The 25,370-nt window shown below is 43.0% G+C and overlaps 1 protein-coding gene and 2 long non-coding RNA genes across 6 annotated transcripts in view; 2 read left to right on the top strand and 1 right to left on the bottom strand.

The window, feature by feature from the left end:
* The window catches only part of LOC121012175 (uncharacterized), a 135,403-nt gene extending 123,860 nt beyond the window's left edge, over positions 1–11,543 (bottom strand). For 2 of the 4 annotated variants that reach the window (XR_005781984.1, XR_005781985.1), the window contains exons 1-2: positions 10,539–11,398; positions 9,648–9,785 (exon numbers count right to left, since the gene is read on the bottom strand). This is a non-coding gene — a long non-coding RNA (uncharacterized LOC121012175). Of the gene's footprint in view, positions 1–9,647; positions 9,786–10,538; positions 11,399–11,432 lie in introns of those variants that run through there. The other 2 variants (XR_005781986.1, XR_005781987.1) reach the window with 2 other exon arrangements.
* SRSF6 (serine and arginine rich splicing factor 6) lies at positions 11,430–18,030 on the top strand. Its single transcript, XM_040447028.1, has 6 exons — positions 11,430–11,678; positions 11,902–12,050; positions 13,408–13,532; positions 13,895–14,103; positions 14,372–14,455; positions 14,552–18,030. Exons 1-6 carry the CDS (start codon positions 11,572–11,574, stop codon positions 14,910–14,912), a joined length of 1,035 nt encoding a protein of 344 aa, XP_040302962.1. The 5' UTR covers positions 11,430–11,571; the 3' UTR covers positions 14,913–18,030.
* Positions 18,031–20,529: 2,499 nt separating this feature from the next.
* Positions 20,530–25,370, top strand: LOC121012176 (uncharacterized). Its single transcript, XR_005781989.1, has 3 exons — positions 20,530–20,540; positions 23,418–23,457; positions 24,457–25,370. It is a non-coding gene; the product is annotated as an uncharacterized LOC121012176 (long non-coding RNA).

Genomic DNA, 25,370 nt, shown 5'->3' with positions numbered 1-25,370 from the left:
TACTATTACTTTGAGGCACAAAGAGGTTAAGAAATGTGTCCAAGGTCACACAGCTAGCAACTGAAAGAGCTGGAAACAGAACCGAAGCGATTTGGCTCCAGAAATATGCTTTTAATCCTTGTTAATAACATAAATGAACATAGAAACTAATATTGTATGTTAATTATATTTCCTTTTTTCTTTTAAGTTTATTTATTTGGAGAGAGAGAGAGAACAAGCATGGGAGGGGTAGAGAAAGAGGGAGAGAGAGAATTCCAAGCAGGCTCCTCACTGTCAGCACAGAACCCAACGTGGGTCTTGAATTCACAAACCCTGAGATCATGACCTGAATCGAAAGCAAGAGCCAGATGCTCAAAAATGAGCCACCTATATCTTTTTTTTCTTTAAGTTTAGAAAATGAGCAAAAGCATATTAAAAATTGTAAGAGTTTATTGGAGTAAAAACCTATTTGAATCTGGCAGCATTGATCCACTCCTCCCACAGGGTTAGGAGGAAAGACAAAAAGAGAAGGCAGGGAAATGAAAGGAAATTATTCGGTGGGCTGTAGCTTAGACTGGTGGGCTCTTTGTGACTGGTTGTCCTTAGTATTTGCCTGATTTGGAAAAGCCTAGTTGACTACGATGGGCTTCGATTTCTTGCCCTTCATGCATTTACAGAGCTGGGGTTTTGTTTACTTACACAGGCCACCGAAATATTAACATGTTCCTGTTGAATCTATTTAACACTGTGTTCACCACGCTGTGCCTGTAGCAGAAAGCGAGGCCACCAGAGACACTGCAGGAGACAGCACCCCTTTAAGGCCAGGAGGGCCCAGTTTTAGTTTTTGGTGAGATGAGTAGGAAGCTCAGGTGGGGGTTGCGTGGAGGCACCGGGATGGAGGAGGGGAGACTTAACTGAGGCTCTCTGGGAACAACAAAGATGCCCCAAAGTACTTGATGCTCTTGGTTTTGCTTTTCTTGTTTTTATCATTTTTATTGGTGTATAATTTATATACAGTAAAATTCACCCGTTTAAAGTATCCAGTTTGGGGTGCCAGGGTGACTCAATCAGTTAAGCATCACATTTCCACTCAGGTCATGATCTCACAGTTCGTGAGTTCAAGCCCCACATCGGGCTCTGCGCTGACAGCTCAGAGCCTGGAGCCTGCTTCACATTCTATGTCTCCCTCTCTCTCTGCCCCTCCCCACTCATGCTCTGTCTGTCTCTGTCTCTGTCTCAGAAAAATAAATTAAAACATTAAAAAATATATACGTAAGTGGCACCTGGGTGGCTCAGTGGGTTAAGGGTCTGACTTCAGCTCAGGTCATGATCTCACGGTTTGTGAGTTTGAGCCCCAGGTCAGGTTCTGTGCTGACAGCTCAGAGCCTGGAGCCTGCTACAAATTCTGTGTCTCCCTCTTTCTTGGCCCTTCCCCCGCTTACACTCTGTCTCTCTCCCAAAAATAAATGAAAACAGTAATAAATAAATTAATTAATTAAAGCATCCTGTTCAATGAGTTTGGGTAAATGCATAATTGTGTGTGAATACCACCACAATCATGGTATGGGTCATTCCCTTCACTCAAAGAAGTTCCTTCCTCCTTCTCTGCAGTCAGCTCTCTCCTCCAAACACCAGCCCCTGCCACCAGGAATTGGCTTCCTATTCTTTTAGTCCTGCCTTTTCTAGAACATGATATAAATGGACTCAAACATCATGCGGTTTTTTGCGTCAGGCTCATCCCACTTGGTATAATGCATTTGAGATTCATCCACACTGTTGTATTGTTCCTGTGTATTTCTGAGTAGTATTCCATTTTACAAATACGCCCCCTTCAGTTTATCCATTCGCCTATTGACATAGACATTTGGGCTGTTTCCAGTTTGAGACTGTTATGGATACAGCTGCTGTGAACATTCCTGTACAAGATCTTCCTGGTTTATACAAAGTTTTTCATTAATTGATTTTTAATTGCCAAATAATACATGAATGCATTCTTTCTCTTATCAAAACAATACCGAAGTAAGGTGAAAATCCTCACACACTGCACTGGCAATGCTTTTCAAACTTTAACACAAATCCTCCTGGGAAGCTTATTTAAATGCTTGTTTTAGTCCAGTAGGTCTGGGTGGAACCTGAGATCCTGCGTGTCTAACAAGCTCCCAGGGAATGCTGCCAGGAACAGGGGCTCCAAAGACCCAAGAGCCCGGGCCAGTATTTCTCAAAGCACGATCACCTGACCATCTGCTTCACAGTCACACTGGAAGATGCTGAACATGCACATTCTGAGGCCCTGCCCTGCACCCAGTGACTCCACCTACGAGGGATGGAGCCCGTAGACCTTCATATTTAAATGGTGCTCACCAATATCTGAGGACCACTGCTCTGGGCCTACAATTTTTGGAAGAGCTGACTGGGGCCGTCTCGTTCCCTGTTATCCCCCTGAGCCTAGCACAGAGCCCGGGCCATGCAAGGTACCTTTTCAAAAGACTTATTTTCCCTCACTCCGCTAGGAACTGGGTTCTACACCCTGGGCACACACCCTGGACGCTCTCTGGCATGGTGCAGTTCGCTTGACTCCTCTGTTCTAGGACATTAGAAACCACCATTTGATGCAGCTTTTGCTGCCAGAATAAGGGCTGTGGTGATAAGCAAGGGCACGCACAAGACATTCGGGAATATGTTTCAGCCTGAACGTATCCAAATAACAGCATGTAGAACTAATGATGGGTAAAATGTCTGCAAGCCACAGCCTAGTGTCTGGCGGAAAAACAGAAACCTACACGCACCAGCTCAGGGGAAGACCTGGGAAGAGAGCCCAGCATTGCCTCCCATGGGACTCTGACAAGCATGGAGACCACAGTATCCACGAAGTACGCCATGGGTTCTTGTATTTGTCTTCAGAGTTTCCGCATGGCCTCGTGCTCTTCACCGGACATGAGGCCAACTAGGACTTTCCTCATCAGCACTTTTTCTCCCGGCTGCCCCAGGACTGAGCCTACCTGCCAATAAGCACCGGATTTCCATTCTGCTGCCTCACCTGCTCCCATTCTCAAGACAAACATTGTTTGCCACAACTGGGCTATTCCAGAATTCCAGTTAGGTTCCTTGTAAGAGAGGTAGGGCTGAGTGAGGAATTGGACAGCAGGCAGCTCATAACTGGCCTGGAGAACAATATGGCCACAGCAGCAGCAACGGGCAGGTGCAGAGAAGTCCAGGGGGGCAAGGTCAGCCTGAGGGCCACCCTGAAGAAGGTCACCAATGAGTCTGAGTACAGAGTGCTTAGCAGCCACGGTGACAAACAGACTGAAAAGCAAGCCCCAGAAGAGATGTTTCGGGGACTGTGGACATCTAGCCAGAAGAGAGGACTTACTTGAACAGAAGGTCTGAGGGCTGCCCCCAAACATCTGGACGACCTAGGTGTGGGAAACAGATGTGGTTATTTGAACAGCCTCAGGGACACAATCAGGACCAGTGGCTAGATAAGTCAAGGAAGCAATTTTTCACTTTTATAAAGAATTTACTCAAAATGAGAGATGTCCAAAAATGGACTTAGCTGTCTGGTTAGGCAGTAAACTCTCAACTTGGGAGATGTTCAAGTAAGGGCCAGAAAACCTGGGGGTGAATAAGGTGTTGACAATCAGAAGATTTAGATTGAGGGACCTTCAAAGACCTCCTCTCTCTGAGCTTCATTGACCCCTGGACCAGGCAGCCAGTGGAATTTACCTACCGCTGTAATCATACAAATGGCCACCAGATGGCGACAGACCCCCACCTTCCCAGTCAAGGAGCCCTGGGTCTACAGAAACCTAACTGGAAGACAAAACCAAAATAGTCAACTGATTCAGACAAAGTGACATTCATGGGCAAAGACTATGAATCAAATCCTCAGGAGCTAATTAGTCCTGCACAACCCAGAGTGCTCCAGGTCAAGTAAATTATAATTTTTTGTTTTACAGAGATATTCCTTTTTTAAAAAAAAATCTTCCATCGGAGTACAACATACCTACAGCAAGGAACACAAATCAGAAGTGCACAGCTCAATGAATTCTCTCAAACAGGGCACACCTGTGTAACAAGCACCCACCTCAAGATACAAGCTAGGACCCGAAGTCCAGAAGCCTCCTTCCTGGTCACCACCCCCACTGTGACTTCTGATACCATAGATCGGTTTGGCTTCTTCTTCAGCTTTACATACATGGAACCATATGGTATGGGTTCCTTCGTGTCTTGCTTAGATGCTTATGTCGTGAAATCCACTGATTGGGCTGTGTACTGTAGTTCAATCTCATTGCTGGGTAGTAGTGTGTGGTATGAATAAACCACAAATGATTGGACCACGCTCTTTTTGATGCGCATCTGAGTGGTTTCCAGTTTGGGGACTCCCACGTATAATGCCGCTACGGACTTCTAGTACATTCCTTTGGAAGAGGATACGTACACGTTTCTTTAACAGAATTGCCAGGTCACAGCGGTGGGTGGTGGGCTAGCAGCTTTCAGCTTTAGTTGCCACTATCACACAGTTCCCAAAGTGCACCAATTGCCATTCCCACTGACCATGTACGAGAATTCCTGTGGCTGTCTAGCCACACCAGGATCCTGTCTAGGTAAGTTCCAGTGGAAGAGATGTGGGATCTGGAGTGAGCATCCCTGCAGAGGGTCTGAGTGTCTGGGCAGCATGAGTGAGTGGGGCTTCAATCAGAAGGAAGAAGAGTCCATTCCATCAGCAGGCCCTGATGACCCCTGCAGCAATAATACCTGCTAAATGGACATACTCGCTCCATGAGTTCGCAACAACTGCCTGAGCGGCGCTACTCTCACTGAGCACTCACTGCATGCCTGGCACTTCTCAGGGCTGGAGACGGCACACAGAGGAAACAGACAACGTTCCTGCACTAATGAAGCTCACGTTCTAGCGGGGGTGGGCACAGACAGTAAATAATACGCCAAGTGATGAGAGTTCTATATAGAAAAATAAAACAGCATAAGAAGATATAGAGTGCAGGGGCGCCTGGGTGATTCAGTCGGTTGCGCATTGGCTCAGGTCATGACCTCATGGTTGGTAGGGTCAGGCCCTGCGTCAGGCTCTCTGATATCAGCTTGGAACCTGCTTAGGATCCTCTCTCTCCCTCTCTCTTTCTACCCCTCCCCTGCTCACTCTCTCTCTCTCTCTCAAAAACAAATAAAACATTAAAAAAAAAAAGATCTAGAGTTCAGAGAGGGATGCTAGTTTAAAATGGGGGTTATTGGGGCTCCTGGGTGGCTCAATCGGTTAAGCAATCGACTTTGGCTCAAGTCATGATCTCACAGTTTGCGAGTTTGAAGCCCATCAGCTGCTGTCAGCACAGAGCCGGCCGGCTTCAGATCCTCTGTCCCCCTCACTCTCTGCCCCTCCCCCGCTCTCACTCTCAAAAATAAAACATGAATAAAATACAATTAAATAAAACAAAACAAAACAAAATAAAATGGGGGTTACAATGAGATGTCACCTCACACCTGTCAGAACAGCTGCTTTCAACATGTGTTGGTGAGGATGTGGACAAAAGGGAAGCTTGTGCATTGTTGTCGGGAATGCAAATTGGTGCAGCCACTAGGAAAGCAACGGGGAGGGTTCCTCAAAAAATTAAAAATATAAATACCATATGATCCAGCAATCTCACTTCTGGGTATATATTCAAAGGAAATGAAAGCACTATTTCAAAAAGATACCACTTTTTGAATATGTTCATTTCAGCATTATTCACAATAGCCAAGACGTGGAAATAACATAGGTGTCCACCGACAGAAGAACAGATAAAGAATGTGGCATATGTATATGGAATATTATTCAGGCATTAAAAAAAAGAAAACCCTGCCTTTTGTGACAACATGGTTGGATCTTGAGGGCACTGTGCTAAGTGAAATAAGTCAGACAGAGAAAGACAAATACCACATGTTCTCACTTATATATGGAATCTAAAAAAGCTGAACTTGTAGAAACAGTTGCCAGGGGCCAGGGTGGGGGGGAATGAGATGTCGGTGAAAGGGTACAGACTCTCAGTTATAAGATGAGTAAGTTCTGGGGATCTAATGTACAGCATGGCGACTACAATTCACAATAGACAACACTGTATTAACAACTGGAAAAATGCTGAGAGCAGATCGTAAATGTTATCACCCACATATAAAAATGGTAATTATGTTAAGGGGTCGGAGGGGTTAATTAACCTGATTGTGATCATCATTTTGCAACATACACGTGTATTGAATCATCACATATTACGCCTTAAATGTATGTCAATGATATCTCTATAAAGCTGGGGGGAAAATAACATATCAAAGAATAAAATAAGTAGTTACAGGGGTGAGAAGGTGACTTTGAACAGAAACCAGAGATGAGGAGACAAGTCACAGGAAAAGAGAGCTCCAGACACAGAGAGGCATTCAATGCAAAGGCCCTGTGGTTGGTGTGTGCTTGACATATTCAAGGCACAGCAAGGAGCAGATAGAAGGAGGAGTAAGGAACACTGAGAGCAAGTTAGTGGGGACATGATTATGTAGGACCTAACCTCACTGATGCTGAGAGACAACCACAAGTCCAACCCCACATACACATGCATACTCATATAACGTGCTGGGGCTTGGGAGGTTGAGAAGGTTATTGTTGTTTAAAAAAATGAAATCATGCATATATTAACCCTGGCCTTTCTCACTTAACAACATACCATGAGCATCTCTATAAGTCTATATCAGGGGTTCGGGTAGGCAAACATTTTCTATGAAGACCCAGCTATTAAATATTTGAGACTCTGTGGGAGACAGTCTCTATTGCAACTACTCAATACTGCTGTTGTGGTTGAAGAGCAGACACGGTATACGTGAATGAATGGCTGTGTTCCACCAGAACTTTACTTACACAACAGGTGGCAGGCCAGATTTGGCCTAAGGTGTGTTTACAAACCCTGATGCATAGCTCCCCTGTTGTATTCCCAATGCCAAGAGCAGTGGCTGGCACACAGAAGGCACACAATAAGTATTTGTCAAATCAATAAATCTAACATTCTTTTTAGTGATTAGAGTATTCCACTGCTAGAATATCATCTTAGGGCCTAAGGTTTTACAAATCAATCCTCTTGTCAAAAAGATTTCTAGGAGTACGGTGGCTGGGTCAAAGCCTCATGAACTTTCTGTTTGTCGAAGGTCACCACCTCCTTGAGACCCTTTCCTCTCTTGGCTTCTTCTGTGACACTGTATTCTTTGGTTTCTTTCCCTATCTCCCTTCCCAGTCTCCTTTCCTGTATGTAAGTTTCAGAGTCCCTCTGGCAGGCAGAATAGTGCCCCCACAAAAGATGTGCATGTCCTAATCCCTAGAATTTAAGATGTTACCTTACTTACATGGCAAAAGAGACTTTGCAGAAGTGATTAGGTCAAGGATCTTCGGATGGAGAGTGTATCCTGGAGTATCCAAGTGGGCCCAATGTAATCACGGCTGGGGGTGGGGGTGGGGGTGGGGGTGAGGGACTTATAAGAGGAAAGCAAGAAACTCAGCATCAGAGGAGGAGATCTGGCAATGGAAGCAGAGGTCAGGGTCAGAGTAACTGGATGCAAGAAGGTCTCAACCAAAATTCATGGTTTCAACGATGGAGGAAGGAACCACAAGCCAAAGAATGCAGACAGTCTCTAGAAGTTGGAAAAGGCAAGGAGACAGATACTCCCCTAGAGCCTTCAGAAGGAGTGCAGCCGGGCTGACACCAATTTTAACCCAGTGAACCACTTGACTCCTGCCCTCTGGAACTGCAAGCTAATAAATTTGTGTTGCTTTCAACCCTTGAGTTGATGGTAATTTGTTACAGCAGCCATACAGCTTACACAGAGGAGTTAATACAGTCCCCCAGGGCATAGTTCTGAATTTTCTTCTGCTCTCAGTCTACTTTTTTGGGGGGTTTCATCTAGTATTTGACAAACTCACAGATTTATATCTCGGGTCCCCTCTGTGCATTTTTTCCACTTGACATTAATAGAGTTTATTTATTTGTAGGTTCTTAATGTAAGCATTATACCATGCATGTGCTTGGATGCTGTGGGCTCAAATTCATGTATTGAGAAAGAAAAAAAAATTATATGTTCACAGTTAATTATACTCAGAGCCTTACATTTTCTTGTCATATTGCTCAGATGACACCAGATATGTAAATATTTCAGTATATCCCCAGTCTTCTTTTTTTAATGTTTATTTATTTATTTTGAGAGAGAGAGAGAGAGAGAGAGAGAGAGAGCAGGAGGGGCAGAGAGAGGGAGAGAGAGAATCCAAAGCAGGTTCCACACTGCCAGAGCTCAACACAGGGCTCAAACACACGAACTGTAAGATCATGACCTGAGCCAAAACCAAGAGTCCGATATCAACAGACTGAGCCACCAAGGTATCCTCCCCAGTCTTCTTGGGTGGTGAAACCTCATTATCCTTCCACTTTTGCTGAAAATTCCGGTTACTCCTTGAATACTCAGAACACAAGGGAAGCCCATTCTCAGTGACACACATCCCCTCACTGTCACAAGCAACACCTTAGGTGTCAATTCTATGCTTTAGCAGACATTTGTCAACATTTCAAAACATTTTGTTAACCCCCCAATTTTTTTTTACTGAATTATAATTGACATACACTGTTATATCAGCTTCAGGTGTGCAACAGATTGATCCAAAAACTATACATCACTCAATGTTCACCACCTTAAGTGTGGTCACCATCTGTCACCACACCATATCATTACAATACTACTGACCATATTCCCTGTGCTATACTTTTCATCTCCATGACTTATAACTGAAAGTTTGTACCTCTTAATCCTCTTCACTCAATCTATTTTTAGTTGTCACAGCTGGGGGGAGGGAAAGAGCTACTGGTGTCTAACAGGTAGATGCCAGCCAGGAACACTGCTAAACATCCTGCAGTGCACAGGACAGCCCCCACAACAGAAAATTACCTGGCCCCAAATGTCAGTAGTGCTTAGGTTGAAAAACCCTGTCTAGATGAACCCTGTACAGATGTTTTTCAAAAAGGGTTTGGATTAGCTTGGCAACATTTAATCCAATACCGCAATGGAAATATACCTTTAATCTCATCACTTCCGAGCTCTTTCAATCATCTGATTCACATTTCTTTCAAACTCTGTCCCTGACAATTTCCATTTCTGAATTCCATTTCTACAGCAACACCTGCATACATTCACTCCACTCCATGTAAACACACTTGAGTTGCCAAGTTCAACCCAAGTCCATTCAAGATGACAGCTTCTGGAATGCTAAGTTTTCCAGACATAATATAGCAAAACCTATCACAATTCAGTTTATACCCACTTCAAATCACATGGTACTTGGGATTGAAAACCACAACAATGTGTGCTCTAAACTATCCTTTACAATCTGGGTATTTATGGATGGATTCAAAGTTATTAACTCTCTTTTGGATGAGACTGAGGCCACTCTCTCTTGCTGACAGACTTCTGCAGTTACCTCCACAATTTTAGAATCAGCAATAGTGATCGTTATCTGCCACAACTGTAGGTATCTAAAAGAAGTGGCCTCCTGTGCTATACATCCATCATTTCGCCCTTGAGTCTTTCTTCCAAAATATCAACAGAGGTGAGTTAGATCATCAACAAGATTCTACAGAATGCTGATGGCCCAATAGTACCTTCAATGATGATCATTTGAGACTGTCTCCTGTAGTTGGTGGGTTAATGGTTTTTTGTTAAGAGTAGCCACTGGGGGGCGCCTGGCTGGCTCAGTCCATGGAGCGTGTGACTCTTGATCTGGGAGTAGTGAGTTCCAGCTGCACATAGGACACAGAGATAACTTAAACAAAAACCCAAACAAACAAGAAAACAAACAAAAGTAGCCATTGGCCTTTGGGGAGAGGTTAGAGGAAGCAAAGGATGATGTTAGCTGCATCTTTCTCTTTGGGCACATTAACTGCAAAGACAGAAGGTGACACCCCATTGCCTATATTCATCTTTTAGTAAGTACTACCCCATTACCTTCCCAAATAGAATGTTCAGTCCAACCGACACTGTATCAGCGCCATTTCCTGATGCACCTCTTCCCATAATGAATTTTAACATTTTTAAAAATAGTGACAATTTGATGAGTGAAAAAATGTCGCACTGTTGAATTTTCTTTTCCCTAATTACTATATCCCACGAATTTTTATAGATCTATATTCTTGTGTTGTATTTAACTTTTAAGCACTACCTAGCCTTTACCGCTAGATGCCAGCATTAACACTTCTCCCCCTGTCGTGATAATCAGTTTGCTTCTAGACTTTGCTAAAAGTTCCCTGGAAGACCAAATCGCCCTCTCTCAACCAGCTAAAGAATATCAAGGTTGAACCGCTCAAAAAGAAATGGAATATTCGGAAATGCCTGAACAGCCAGTGTTATCTCACCGATACTGCTTCTTCTCTTGGCTTCTGTAACACCGTGCTATCCCGTCTTTCCCCACCTCTCTACTCCCTCCTTCCCAGTCTCCTTTCCTGTAGTCAAATTTCAGAGTACACTAGGGCTTTCTGCTCTCCACTTAAGCTTACTCCTTCGGGGTTTTCATGTAGTTCTCCAGCTTTAAAAGGCATGTCCAATGAAACACTAAAAAAAAAATGTATATTTCTATCGAATACACGGGGGCTTCCAACCTGTTGGTTCACGGGACTCTCCATGAGGAGGAGAAAAAGACAGCACCTGTGTAGGAGGGCTGCCAGGTCTTGATTAACTTTCTTGGGCCAGAGACCTCGGTCGTACTCCCTTTGGGAGCACCCACAGCGAGAGTGGAATTACCACGTACACAGCAATCTACAGGTGACTTGCCAGTGTTTCAAGAAAAGACCCATGGAGGGGGACGGGCAGCGAGGCGGTCAAGGCTGATGATAGCTGTGAGACCACCAGGGATAGAGGCCAGCAAGGCTGTATGCTCGTAACGCGAAACCGTGCGGGTCACCACTACTCCGGAGGGTAAACCTCGGATTAGGTGAAACGGGATAATCATGGGTCGGAGCGCGCGTTGCCCGCCGAGCGGAGCGTGAGCCGATCAGTGGAGGAAATTTGCAGCCTCGCTTTAAGGAGCCAATCAGAGACCACAGAGTCCTATTAACGACAACATCAGGAACCAATGAAAACCGGGAGTCCTTCGGGACTGCCTCCCAAGCTCCTGTCCCGGAGAGATCACACCAAGGAGGTTTTTTAAAGAGTACAAATTAGAAGACAAGTCTGTGGCTCGACGACGGGAAACTACGTTTACAATAATGGGTGGGGAAAATTGTGTAAGCGAGCAGAACTGCACTTCCCCAAAACCTCGCGGAAGTAGACCTGCAAGTCACCCCCGAGCCCTGGGCTCCAGGGCGGGAGGGTACGTGCTGCGCGCTGACGCCACGCGCTGGCCCCGCCCCCAGCTCGCCTTCCCTTATAGTGCAGCTCTGGCGCGCGCGCACCATTGTGTGGCTGGACTCGGCCGCCGCTGCGGTGTGAGGCGCGTGTTCGGGCTCTCGCCGTCCCCGCACCCGCACCGCGGCTCCTGCTTTGCGGTCAGCAGTTCGACGCCAGCCTTCGGGCCCCTCGCCCGCCACAGACATGCCGCGCGTCTACATAGGACGCCTTAGCTACAACGTCCGGGAAAAGGACATCCAGCGCTTTTTTAGCGGCTATGGCCGTCTCCTCGAAATAGACCTCAAAAATGGGTGAGTCCGGCCTGGTAGCCCGCGTCCGTCCGCAGTGCCCTGGGTCTGGCGGCGGCGGGGTCCGCTGGACAGAAGATGGCCCAGGCCGCGGCGCCGCGTGGCAGGGCCTCCAAAATGGCGGCGGCGCGGGGTCGCGGGAGCGCGCGCGGAGGGTGGGCGCGCGGGCGTGCGCGCCCCCGGCCTAACGTCGCCTGCCGGTTCCCGGCTCTCGCGCCGCCCCCAGGTACGGCTTCGTGGAGTTCGAGGACTCCCGCGACGCCGACGACGCCGTTTACGAACTGAACGGCAAAGAGCTCTGCGGCGAGCGCGTGATCGTGGAGCACGCCCGGGGCCCGCGCCGCGATCGCGACGGCTACAGCTACGGAAGCCGCAGTGAGTCCCACCCCCGCGCGCTCCGCGTCCTTGGGATCCTGGGGGGTGGGCGCAGGCTTAGGGTGGGCGGGGTGGGGCCTCCCAGCCCGGGCAGGCGCGGTGGCAGGGGTCCACTGGCTCCAGTGTCCCCGGGCGCCGCTGCCTTCACGCCTGCCCGGGACAGCTACGGGACGCCGGAGCGCGGGGATTGGGTTGTGGGTTTTGCCTAGCCAGGGTTGGGCTGTTTTGGGGCTTATATATTTAATTTTGTTGTTGTGGGGGTTTTTTTGTTGTTTTTGTTTTTGTTTTTGTTTTTTTGCTAAGTTGGGGGCGGGGGGTGGCTTGGGCCCCTGTCAGCACTGTCGTGGGCTCTGCCCACGGAGGAAGTGAGGGATGGCAGTATTTGTTGTATCCCCTTGCTTACCCGACAGTGCTTTAGCTAGAAATGTGAATGTTTTAGAGTAGAAGTTTGAGGGCAGGCTGGGGTGGAGGTGGGGTGGGGTGGGGACGGGGTAAGGGGAGGAGTTTTAAGTTTAGGTCTTAGAGTTATTAAAATTGGCGGGGGCCAAAGAAAATACTATTTTTATTTAACTAATGTGGTATAGTACCACAGATTTAAATAAGCTTTATGCTGCATTTGAATTATTTGGGGCATGTTACTGGGAGGAGGTGGGAGGGGTTTGGTTATGTTAAATGTTTGATGTTGAAATTGTTGCATGTTGAATTCAAACTTTTTAACAAGTCCTTGATGTTTCAATTTGAAAGTGACCAATGGGGCTGAGGCTGTGTCCACTGAGGCTAAGATGACTGCCTTTCCTGATTGGCCTTGGCTTTTCCATACATTGTGTGACCCTTGCCCTATGACCCTTTGGCTGACCTTACCGGAAGCCATGACGACAGCAGCCTTTTGCCATTAGACGCAGGGTGATGGTGAGGATTCCAAGGGTTAGACAAAACTGGTTAATCTGAACTAGGTGACTGTTACCTTGCGTGTTTTGTGGCCAAACCACCACCAAAAACCTCACACTGTGATGTAAGTACTTAGTGTAACTAGTAAACATTTTTGTAAAATGTAGAAATGCATGTAATCAGTTAAGTTTTATATTTTACAATGTTCTGTAAAATAAAACTTAGCGAGGTAAATTGAATAAAGGAGCAGTCACTCTCTAACAGATTGTAGGAGAAGTTTAGTTGGATTTAGTCTATTTGACTTGCCCTTAATTTAATTTATGGCAAATCACAACTGTATCAAAGGTTTAGCAGTATAATAGCAAAGTCCTACTCCAGTAAATAAAAGTTGATATGTTTGTACTAACTTTCAAAAAACATGCATCCCTGTCATTACAAAGCATCTAATTATTCTCTTCATGTGATAAAGGTGGTGGAGGTGGATACAGCAGTCGGAGAACCTCTGGCAGAGACAAATATGGACCACCTGTTCGTACAGAATTCAGGCTTATTGTAGAAAATCTTTCTAGTCGTTGCAGTTGGCAAGATTTAAAGGTATGTGCTATAATTTGAGATAAAAATGATACGGCTGGGGCACCTGGGTGGCTCAGTTAAACATCTGACTCTTGATTTCAGCTCAGGTCATGATCTCACAGTTGGGTGGGTTTGAGCCCCACATCCGGGCTCCGCGCTGATAGCTCGGCGCCTGCTTGGGATCCTCTCTCGCTCTCTCTCTGCTGCTCCACCTACCCGTGTGTGTGCTCTCTTTCAAAATAAATTAAAAAAAAAAAAACGATATGGCTAATGTTTAAAAGGTAGGCTTTTTGCTTCACTTTTTTCTTAAATTTCTGAGAATCCAGTACAGTACGTAGATTTTTTTCATTACATTTCTGAGTTTAATCTTGTTGCTTCTTTAGGATTTCATGAGACAAGCAGGTGAAGTAACCTATGCGGATGCTCACAAAGAACGCACAAATGAAGGCGTGATTGAGTTTCGTTCCTACTCTGACATGAAGCGTGCTTTGGATAAACTGGATGGTACAGAAATAAATGGCAGAAATATCAGGCTCATTGAGGATAAACCACGAACGAGCCACAGGCGGTCTTACTCTGGAAGCAGATCAAGGTAATTTGTTGAGATACAGGGAAAGGAGAAGAAACCATATTTGCTAAGAGCAAAGAAAAATTCAAGCAGCAGTATTTCAATTGATGCTTAGTTGAAATTCAGTATGTAGTCTCTTTTGTGTTGTGCATCATTGAGGTTCTTTTCAATGTTTTAAGGTGGACTTAATTTATGGTAAGAAATTATATTTTGTTTACTGTTTTTTGTAAATGACACAAAAGTTTGTGTTGAAATATGAGATTAATGTTTTTTATTGCATCTTTTGTTATAGGTCACGGTCTAGAAGAAGGTCACGAAGTAGGAGTCGCAGGAGCAGCCGCAGTAGATCTCGAAGTATCTCAAAAAGTCGCTCCAGGTAAATAATAAGCTGTTAGATCTTTTTTTCTGAATGTTACTCTATTTGTATGTTCTGGCAAGGTATTGAGAAAAAAATCCGGCTCTTCTTGTCCAGATCCAGGTCTCGGAGCAAAGGTCGATCACGTTCTCGATCAAAAGGCAGGAAATCCAGATCAAAAAGCAAATCTAAGCCCAAGTCTGATCGGGGCTCCCGTTCACGCTCTCGAAGCAGATCTAAGGAGTATGAGAAATCTCGAAGCAGGTCTCGTTCTCGATCTCGTTCCCCCAAAGAAAATGGAAAAGGTGATATAAAGTCAAAATCTAGATCAAGGAGCCAGTCTCGTTCAAATTCACCCCTACCTGCTCCACCCTCAAAGGCACGTTCTGTGTCCCCTCCACCAAAAAGAGCTTCAAGATCCCGTTCTAGATCTCGTTCAAAGTCGAGGTCACGGTCCAGATCGAGTTCCAGAGATTAACTTAGAACTCTACATTCTTTGCACACTATTATGGAACACTTTCCTACTTGCTTAAGCAGTTACTCTTCCGTGTTTGTACTTGGCCTCTTTGCAAGAGGAATCTCCTGAAAACAGGGGCACACAGAAATTTGATTTGTGGCCAAATTTGATGAAAAAGATGAGGTTCTAAAGAAATGGTGGCATGAAGTCAAAGATCCTCTCCCTTCTTTGTAGAATTAAGATAACTTTGATTTTATAGCTTTTGAGCTAAAATAACTTTTGTAAAGATTAAGCTCATTTAGATTTTTTTTTAAGTATTTCAGCAGGATCTGCTGCAGGGGTTTTGTTGTTTTGTTTGCTTACTTTTAAATTAACCGTTTCAAGCTTTGAATACCTAAGGCTTTAGAGGGAGAACCCAATTTTCAATTATGTTGGCTTTTTATAAGCTTGAGTTCTGTAAGATTTCAATAAAAATTTGCTACCAAGATAATTGCCTTACTGAATAGGTCACTATTAAATTCCTTTAAATATTGGTAATCTACTCTTTGTGGAAACGATGTAAATTCAAAGTGTAAAAGAAGGCAAGCCTCAGACCAGCAATAAATTATTGGATTTGGATAACATTTTGTGCTGTTAATCAAATTTGCCAAAGTCCTATCTGCCCCTTTGAGTTTAAAAGGTATTTCGTGGTCCGTCTATTATATGATTTTGCCTAAGTTAGTGGATTTTAAATGATGAAAACTTTTCAACTTAAATTTAATTGAACTCTTGAAGAAGTAGTTCTTAATACTTGAGAACCCGTTTAGCCTGGTAATCCCACTTTATGGAGAAATGGTCAGTGTAATTGGTGTTTTGTTAGAATATGGTTCCATGGTCTTTAGTGTTTGTTGTATGAAAATGGAAGTAGCCTTTCTTTGGAAATTTAGCGTATTCTTGTTCAAAGTAGAAAAGCAAATAACTGCATTTTCAGCTGGAAGATTATTATATTTAACAGGCACTTAACAGGTTGCTTGGTAAAATTGGTTGCTGATTAGAGTGAAATTCCACCCAGCCATCAGTCGTTAATGGTTGATGGGGTTATGTGATAATTGATGAGATCATCTTTGTAACTTTACAGCATATGGTGGGCTTGAAAAGAATTTACATGGGTAACCTCTAAATTTTCTGTACTTTAATATATGCTGTGGAAGCCAAATTATACTGCAAATTTGTAGGAGTTACTGGATAACCAATGGGCCCATGCATCTATAAACCTAATTAGTTGAAGTTGCAATTTGAGAAATGAATTACCCTCTATTTTTATGTTCAGATACTTTAATTCCATTTAAAAGCACTCATTAATCTTGGTTTGAAACCAAGATATCGATTGTTTGACTCCGCTTTATTATCTTCTAGGATCTGTCACTGCATAAGGTGTCAAGGACTGGATTGTACTATAGTGGGGCATGGTTGGCATAGTGCTCATCATGCCACAGATGTGACTAGAAAGCATGATAATCTAGAGTTGGTTTGTAGGTTCCAATAATCCAGAAGGCATACCTGAGATGAGGCTGCTTGAGAAAATTGAGTCAAAAGATTTAGGTGTCAAAATCCCAGAGTAGCTGGGAGGAGTACTTGCTAGTGCATAGAAAGATTTGTTATTCAGAAATTTCTGAGCTTCCTGTTAGAAAATTTTAGAGCCTAACTCTTAGGAAAATAGTGCCCCAAAAGGCTGATGCTTCTTCCATGACCTTATTTTCTTTTCTTTACTCTCATACTGTTTTAAAGTTTAGATATTCACAAGAAATGGGTTTTTTTTCCCAGTATAAACTTCAGAATTTGAAAGAAGACACTAGTGTCTGTGATTGTAGTTACTTTCCTACTTGAAAGAACAGAAGGTACAATTCACGAAGAGGCACATCTCTAGCTGCCTTTCAAAATTTGGTTAAAGAACAAGTTGGTTTAAGAATTGGCTTTGACCAAAGTTTTCTCGTTTTCAGGGAAAGAACAAAAGCTTTTAAAACCACAGCCTTTTAAAAAGGAAGGAGGGGGGAATATTGCAGTGTGAAATTTGACTTTGTAAAAGTGTAAAACATCTTTCAACTGGGCTTTCTTGTGTTAGTCTAACCTCACATGGTAATGGGCAGGTTTACCTACGTTGTTAGCTTGCTTGCCCCCAAAGTGGGTAATTATATGGGTAAGTGCCTACGCCCATAAAAGTTTCCTGGTAATAGCAAAGACCAGCTTATTGAGAATCTAGTCCTATTCTATCCCTGTGGACCTCAATGTCATTGGATATACCTAAACCACTATAACACTGGCCCACTTGAGAACAGAGTTGACTGCTGAAATGTTTATTAGTTCCTTGCTAACTTATCAGTAGAATCTGAGACTCTGCAACATGCCATGTGTAAATCCTTGGCTAGATAGAGTATTAAACTGAGCGCAAAAATAGAAATGAGCAACATCTCGATTCCCCTTTCTTTTTACCTGATAGTGTTGACTGACACGCCATAGTGCCTTTAAGGCCAATTTGAGTCCTACCAGTTCCTGTGATTTACGTTCCAGTCCTGTGTTGTTACTACCTTTCATCTTGGTATCTTCTTTTGCCCACTTTGTTAACCTACTTTATGCTTTATCTCCTCAATAAAATGCTTACTGAGGGTTGCTGGTTTTGGATTTATTGTGTATTCCCACTTAGTACCAAATATTTGGTAAATGGTTTTTTTCAACTAGAGTTGCCAGTTGGCAAGCCATTCCTGACTTGAGTATGAGGAAAAGGGCTTTTCAGTTCCTCAGAGACCTGTTTTAGGATCGACATAGTGGATGGTTTATCTTGGGCAAGTCGTTGTGCTTTAATGTCATCCATGAAATTGGCAAGGACAAGCCATGAGTTGTGGAGATTAAAGATGACGATCAGGAAACCTGGCTGGCCCCATCAGTGGAGCATAGACTCTTGACCTTGGGGTTTATGGCTTAAGCCCCATGTTGGGTGTAGAGATTACTTAAAATCTTTTAAAAATAGAGGTTAATATCAGGAACATGTTGTCATATGACATGTAATAGCCATAATAAGTACTATCTGCTGTTGTGAAGGATTAACCATATGAAACTTTTTTGTATTGTCTTGCTTTCACATAAAATTTACCTGTTACCTTAATAGTGGTTTGAGCATTTTCTGTGACGTATTTTTCAGGTAAACCAGGAAGCTTTATTCACCTTTTCCAAATTCCTTAACCTAATTTCCTTAATTTAGACTTGGAGCACTCTAAACTTCGGCAGTTTACATTTAGGAAACCTCACGTTTTTATTATTTACCTTGTTTTCAGAAGGCAGTTTTCTGACTTTATCCAATTTCAGTCCTATGGCTGTTGGATGTTTTGTTCTTAAGTTTTGACTTAATTGCAAAATTAATATATACTTGGGAATATAAGGTATCTTTCCTTTAGAGCTCACTGGCTAAGGTAGCTGCCGTTAACAGTATCTGTCACTGCCCAGAATTATTTGATCATAAAACCTATTCTTCCCAATAAGCTGTTAGTCCTTACCGTGAGTGGTGTTCTGCAGTTTGCTTTTACTAAGATCTGCTATTTTAAATGGCTGACTAGTATACTCCTGAGTGATATATAGTAAGCATACTTGTTCAGTATCCTCATTGTTCTATTTAATCCCTTGGCTTGTGTAGCAGGAATGAAAAATACTATTTTTAATGTTCAATATCAAACGATAAGAAAGTTTTTTTACATGGTTTGGTACCTACTAATTACCAATTTACACATTAAATTTTGAACTTTTTGAGGCAATGACCACATCTTGAATAAGATGGATCTATGTATGTTTAACACCAGGTTTCCATTGGCCAAAAGGATGAGTTAATGCAATTGTGTAATTGATCTAGGTCCTCAATAGCTTGTTTAGATTTGCTTGGCTAGGTTACAGCAACCCTACAGATGGGCCCTCAGTATAGTACTTAAGTGATTAACTTTTTATAATACTTGAATAGAAAGGAGTCAAAAATTGAGAGATCTAAAAAGGTTAACATGGCAAATTTCACCTTTGAACCCATGGAAGAAGCCAGGAACACTAGTTTCTTGTGTATCCTTCTGGAGATGTAAATCTGAAAGAACTGGTATTTCCTGGGTAGTCTCATCAGAGCTCATTGGAATTTTGCAGAAGCAGGTGGTACTGAGTATTACAGGTCAAGCACTAGGAAACTTAGTAATTAAGTTTTTATTTACTGTTTACACTCGTTTATACCCATTTTCAATATCATTTCTGAGGAAATCATGGAATTAGCATGAAGATTTATTAGCAGAGGCAGGCTTTAAATCCTGGTTCAGTTCCTAACAGCCCTAAAGCATTAAAGAAAAACAAAAAAACAATGTCAGATAATTCCTCCTAGTGGAAAGCACTCAGATTAAGGAAGGCTCAGAGAGTAGAGAATGAATAGACTTTTTAAGTAATAATTTTGATAAACAGAAAAATCTTGTACAAAAAACTGTATACCCTTTTCCCATCACTAATTATACTTTGTTTCATTTACAAAAATTTTTTTCCTGAATCATATGAAAATAAATTAGAGACATCTTGCTGTTTTTTCCTTAAAAACTAATTCCTAGGAATGGGACATTCTGTTAAACTACAGTGCCTACCAAAAATAACATCAATAAAGTACTGTTGTCTAATCCATGCTCCATAGATCTGTCTCAGTTGACCACTAATAATTCTTTGTTTTCTATTGGTTCAGGATCATTTGCCACGTTTTGTTGTCATGGCTTTTCGGTCTCCTTTAATCTGGACCACGTCCTCAGCCTTTTTCTTGGCCTTGTCATTTTGAAAAGTAGAGGACAGTTATTTGTAGAATTCCCCTCAATTTGGGTTTGTCTGCTGTCTCCTCATTGCATTTTTAGCAGGACTATCACAAGAATGAGATTATCTTCAGCTCATCATGTCCAGTCATCTTATAATAACCTGTAAGGCAGTACTTCCTGTGAATAGACTGTCTTATAAATAAAGTTAAGAAAAGGGGTTTTTGTTTTTAGGAAGAGAAGGAGCTAATACTCAAGTTTAAGAGCTGCTGAAGGGAGAGCTTGGATAGCATCAGAGAGTACACCATTACCACTGAAAGCTGGAGTGTGGTTCTCCTAGCCCAGGGCCAAAAAGGGAGCAGGAGGCTACTTTAAATAGAGGAGAGATTAATAGATTCCATAGAAAATAAGCCATGTTCTCTTGTGTAAAACCATGCCCTCTAGTATTGTTGTGGGGGTAAATGCTGTTATCAAAGCATTGGCACAGTCACTCCATGGACTAAAATACTCTAGTCAAACCCTAATACTTTCTTTCCTAGCCAATTGAGGAAAAGGTAGGCAAAGCACAGTTGCTGATTATGGTGCCCAAGTATCTGATTAAGTGACCACTGCTACTTTTTAGCTATTCATGAACAGCCTTGAGTATACTATTTAAATATATTGCTGTTACTTTGATTTTATGAGCTTGCAAGCACCAGTTAGAGAATAGTATGGTGAACCAACTCCTGAATACTTAAATTCAGCTTTAACAATGTATGTCTGTCGATTTCCTCTCCAGATAATTTTGAAGGAAATCCTAGATACTCCAGCTGATGACCGTTCACTATATACGACTAAAAGACCTAAATCTCCTTGTGCTCTTGTCCCTTGCAGTATATTTTTTGAAGGCCACTATTGAGTAGTTTTTCAGTCTTGATTTTGCTGATTGCATGCTAATGATATTTAGCATGTTCTAGACTAGATCTAAGAACAATACGATGGTTCTCAAAGTGTGCCTGGCCCAGTAACATCAGCATCATATATGGGAATTTGTTAAAAACAGAGTTTCTCAAGCCCCACCCTAGAATCAGAAACTAAGTGGAGTCCAGCCATAGGTGTTACAATAAGCCTTCCAAGTGATTCTGGTGCTTATTCAAACTTGAGACCCATTATTCTAGAGGTTTTATCAGATCTGTTTTGTTTTCCTTCCCAAAACTATTTGGGTATCTTTTTGTCATTGGCAGCCATTGATGATCTTTTCCTGAATCTATTATTAAACCCGCAAACCGTGATTTTACACACCTTTTTTTTTTTTTTTTTTTTAATCCATTGGAGTTCTCCTTATTGATGTTGCCTTGTTCTGTCTTTGGTTCATGAAAGTCAACTCAGGTTGCCTCATGAGTTCATTTGAAGCAACCCTAATAATCTTTATCAGTTTCTTTTCTTTCTAATATGATGAGATTTCCAGGCTCCTCTCTCTAATCTCAGATCTGGAGGCAGCCATTTCTCCAGTGAGCTCTGGTTATCTTTATTTGGAAATGGTATTTTGTGAGTATAGTCTGGACTTTTGGGTGTTCATTGCTACTAGTTGGATCTTTCTCAGGCCCCACAGATCATAGTACTGTCTGCTCTTGGGAAGGTCTTCTGCAGGCTAAACATCCACTCAGCCCTTTTCAGTTCATCAGTTTTGAATTTGGTTTGTCAGTATCCTTACAGAATGGGGCCCACTAGTAGCAACAGCACTCTAGGTTTGCTTTAACCTCCTCAGAGCAAAGCAAGTAGTATGTGGACTCCCTGCCTTAATAGATGTTCAGCTGAATTCTGGGCCAGTTCTGGCAAAGGAGTGAGGAAACTTTAGTATTCCTGCAGAATCTCTTCACCTTCAGAGAAGGGTTTAAAGTAAATAATGTGTCCTCTTGTTCTGGGTGATAGGAGTAGAGGGAGAAGGAAATTCAGAGCCTAAATTTCAGTGTGGTTGTAGCATACACAGCAGCATTATAATTGGGATGCACAAATAAGATCTTAAATTACAGCTTGTATCCACCTTTGCTATAGATGACATTCCCTTGCGGACCCAGCAGGAACTCAAGCCTGGATAGCTGTGGCTGTGATTATAGTAAGATGATCAGTATGATACCCGAGTCATAATAGTCTAAACTCACATTCAATAAATACTTCTTAAAGGCCTTGCCAGATTCTTTTATAGGTGTGTGTGAGTGTGTGTGTGTGTGTGTGTGTGTGTGTGTGTGTGTGTGTATCCCCATCCTCCCTTAATGAGCAGAGTACCTCCTGTCCTCTGATTTTGACCAGTGGAATTTTGGTAGGCATGACATGTTTAGTAGACTAGATACTGCCCTCCCCTTCCCCAAAGATGCCTGTCTTCTAACCCTGTAACTTGTGAATATGTTACCTAACGTGGTAAAAGGAACTTTGTAGGTGTGACTAAATTAAGGTCCGGAAATGGGAAGCTTATCCTGGATTATCCAAGCGGGCTCAGTGTAATCACAATAGGCTGGAAGGTAAAAGGACCAGAAAAAGCTGATGCGAAAACAAGCAAAATCAGACACCAGAAGATGCTACGCTGTGGCTTTGAAAACAGAAGGAACCTCAAGACAAGAAAACAGTTCTCTAAAGCCTCTGGAGGGAGCACAGCCCTGCCCACAGCTTAACTTTGTGAAGGTCCTTTCCAGGCTAAACATCCCCTCAATCCATTTGGACTAATGAAACCCATTTTGGACTTCAGAGCTCCACAACTGCAAGGTAATAAATTTTTGTTTTAATAAGTCACCAAATTTATGGTAATTAGTTACTGTAGCCACAGGAAACATACAACATGACTAAAGGCTTAAATGCTTACACAAATGGACTTGGTCTTTTGCATCTCTACCATCACTATGAGAATAATATCCCTCTGTCAGCCTGCTCGTCCTAGGATATGAGACAGGTGTCAGGGGGTAAGGGAAGGTGCCTGTTAGCCTCAAGCCTACAGCTTGAGACCGCCCAGCCTAAATCCACCAACCTGTGTACGAAGAAGAAAAACTTAGGGGTTAGTAATTTCATTTTGCCTAAACAAATAGACACTTCCCATTTGGCCCTCCCACACCACCATGCCTCCATTCTCTGTTCTGAGCCCCAGGAAGTTAATCTCTATTGGCTCCGTCCACATACTCTTTTGCCCTCTGATTTCTGATTAGGTTCAGCCATTAGGGAAAAGCAGTAGGAAAGGAGAGCGAAAAGATTGAGATTGAAACACCTATTTCCACAGCCCTCCTCTCTGTAGGGTTCAGGCTGGTGGTGGTCCTCATCTGAAGGGCATAGTGTGCTACATATGGCCCTCTTGTTCCGAGTCCTGGTAACCACAGTCTCCCCTTTTCTTTCCTAGCCCCAATGGTTTTACTCTAATAATTGTGATTTTCCAACAACCTGGCCATCCCTTTAAAAATAGACCCTTTGTTAAATTCTCTTCAGGTTTACTCAGTTGGAGTGTGTGCCGTGTTTCTTAACAGATAACAAATATTTCGTATTTCAATAAAGTATAAAACCTTACGCTAACTTGATGTTGCTAAATAAAGCAAAGTTGAAAGGTTGACTTTTTTCATTTCCTGTCCAAAGCCAGGGAGAGGTTCTTGAGTTAATAAGTACACCAAGGAACTTTATTTTTGCCTCTCAGTAGATAAGCTTTTCTAAGGGAGATGCCCACCTACTCTGCCACCCCCATACCTGGCCAACACTGTCCAAGTAGCTGGTTTGTACCAGAAAGCCAATGTGTGTTCCTTGAGTGGAAGAAGGGAGATTGGAAGGTAAGTTCCAACCTCATCCAAACAGCTGATTGTGGGATATGATGTGCTATGAACTGAATGTTTATATCTCCCCAAAATTCATGTAGAATCATCCCCAATGTGATGATATTTGGAGGTACAGATTCTGGGAGGTAATTAGGTCATGAAGGTGGCGCCCTCATGATTAGAATTAGCACCCGTATAAAAGATCCCTTGCTCCTCCTGCCGTGTGAGGACAGAGCAGGGAGATGACTGTTGGTGAAGCCAGGAAGCAGGACTTCACTAGACATGAAATCTGCCAGTGTCTTGATCTTGGATTTTCTAGCCTACAGAACTGTGAGAAACAAGCTTTTTTTGTAAGACACCTAGTATAGTCTGTGGTGTTCTGTCATAGCCTAAATGGAGGTATCTGATAAATGACACCAGAAGATGCCCTGGAGCAGATAGAGTCAGAGTAAAGCAAAATAATGGCTTGTATAGACTTCGGTTCTTGGTCCACCTTTCCTAAGTGGTGTTTGTCCCCTTGACAAGGTAAATTCCTTGGGGAGAAAATCCTTGGTACTGGGAAATAAAACCCCTTGAGACCCAGTGAGACCCAATTTGGGCTTTGATCATTTGTGTTTTAAGCCACCAGTTTGTTCCTTGATAGAAAATGAATATGGCTTGGTCAGCTGATTCTTTTTTTGTTGGGTTCCTCAGGATCATCATAAGACAAATTGTTGAGAACAAGGTTCAGATGTTTACAGAGTGAGGGTAAAGGAAATGAAATAGCTGAAGCTCTGGGCTTCACTAAAACAAGTTTTTTCCTAGCGGTTACAAATAGAAGCTTCAGTTCCCAAACCCAAATGTAAACTTAGTCAACATCTGAAGTTTTGGGTAATAAAAACCCATGCTCTGGGGGAAGCAGGACCTGAAGCTAATCATATTTGGAAACTTGTGTCTTGTGTCTCCCCTGCCTTTCCCACTATGGAGCCCACAATTACATTGTCTGGGGATGTGGTCTTTTCATGCGTTTTTCAGTACCTGCTCCTGGTATCACCTGGACTTAAGATCCCATCTCCTGCCATGAAGTGTGTGATGAAACCCCGGTCCTTAGCAGCTGGTCCCTGTCTATCCAATAACAGCCTCCAGGACAAGAAGGACACCAGGCCACCCCTTCCTTATTGCTCTGTTTCCCTCTTGTTTCTGACTCCTGTTCGTTCCCCTTATTGCAAATTCAACCATGAATTCACTCTTCTTCCTCCTTTGCTGGTTTCCTTTTTTTCTTGTAATATTTTACCTAGGATTTTGGCATGTTTATGCTAGAAAGGGCTTCCTGTTAGTAAAATCTTCTGTCAGAACCAGAGATGTTTGCACACTTACATAAAGGGCATGTTTTGATGATTTTCCTAAAACAGTGACTGCACCAAGAGTGAACTAAATTTTGTAGGAACAAAGTTGTTGGCTGCTCACAACAGTTTTCTCTGTGCTTCTGCTATCAACATTTCAATCAAATTTGGGTCCACTGGGGTAGAAGGTTAACTTGGAGAAGACTTTGGGGCTATTGACATATAGAAGGGGGGCGTCACTTGAGGGAAAGATTGGACTAGCTCACTTGCTTTTGAGGGCATCCTGGCGTAGCACAACAAACGCTGGCTCTGTGAGAGAACCTTCCCCAAATCACATCAACTTGGGAGGAGCTCTGCATCCCCGAAGGTGTTCAAGCAAGCAAGACCACCAAAAGTATCTGGACCAACCAAATACTGGTAATGGGCAGAATAATGTCTTAGCAACTCCTGTTCGTTCCTGCATCCTGCTGGCTCAGATTCCACTTGTCTGTCTGAATCACTGTCTGAAAGATGCATTTGTAATTGAGAAGCCATGTGTTTGTGTAGTTCCATCACTTTCTTGTAATCTGAATACCTAAAATAAACCTTTTGGAAAATCTAGAACAA

The sequence above is a fragment of the Herpailurus yagouaroundi genome, unplaced genomic scaffold (genome assembly GCF_014898765.1).
Source record: "Herpailurus yagouaroundi ecotype Mexico unplaced genomic scaffold, PumYag 196, whole genome shotgun sequence".
Lineage (NCBI taxonomy): Eukaryota > Metazoa > Chordata > Mammalia > Carnivora > Felidae > Herpailurus > Herpailurus yagouaroundi.
The sequence above is the reverse complement of the archived record's forward strand: the minus strand, read 5'-3'. Positions and strand labels throughout refer to the sequence as shown.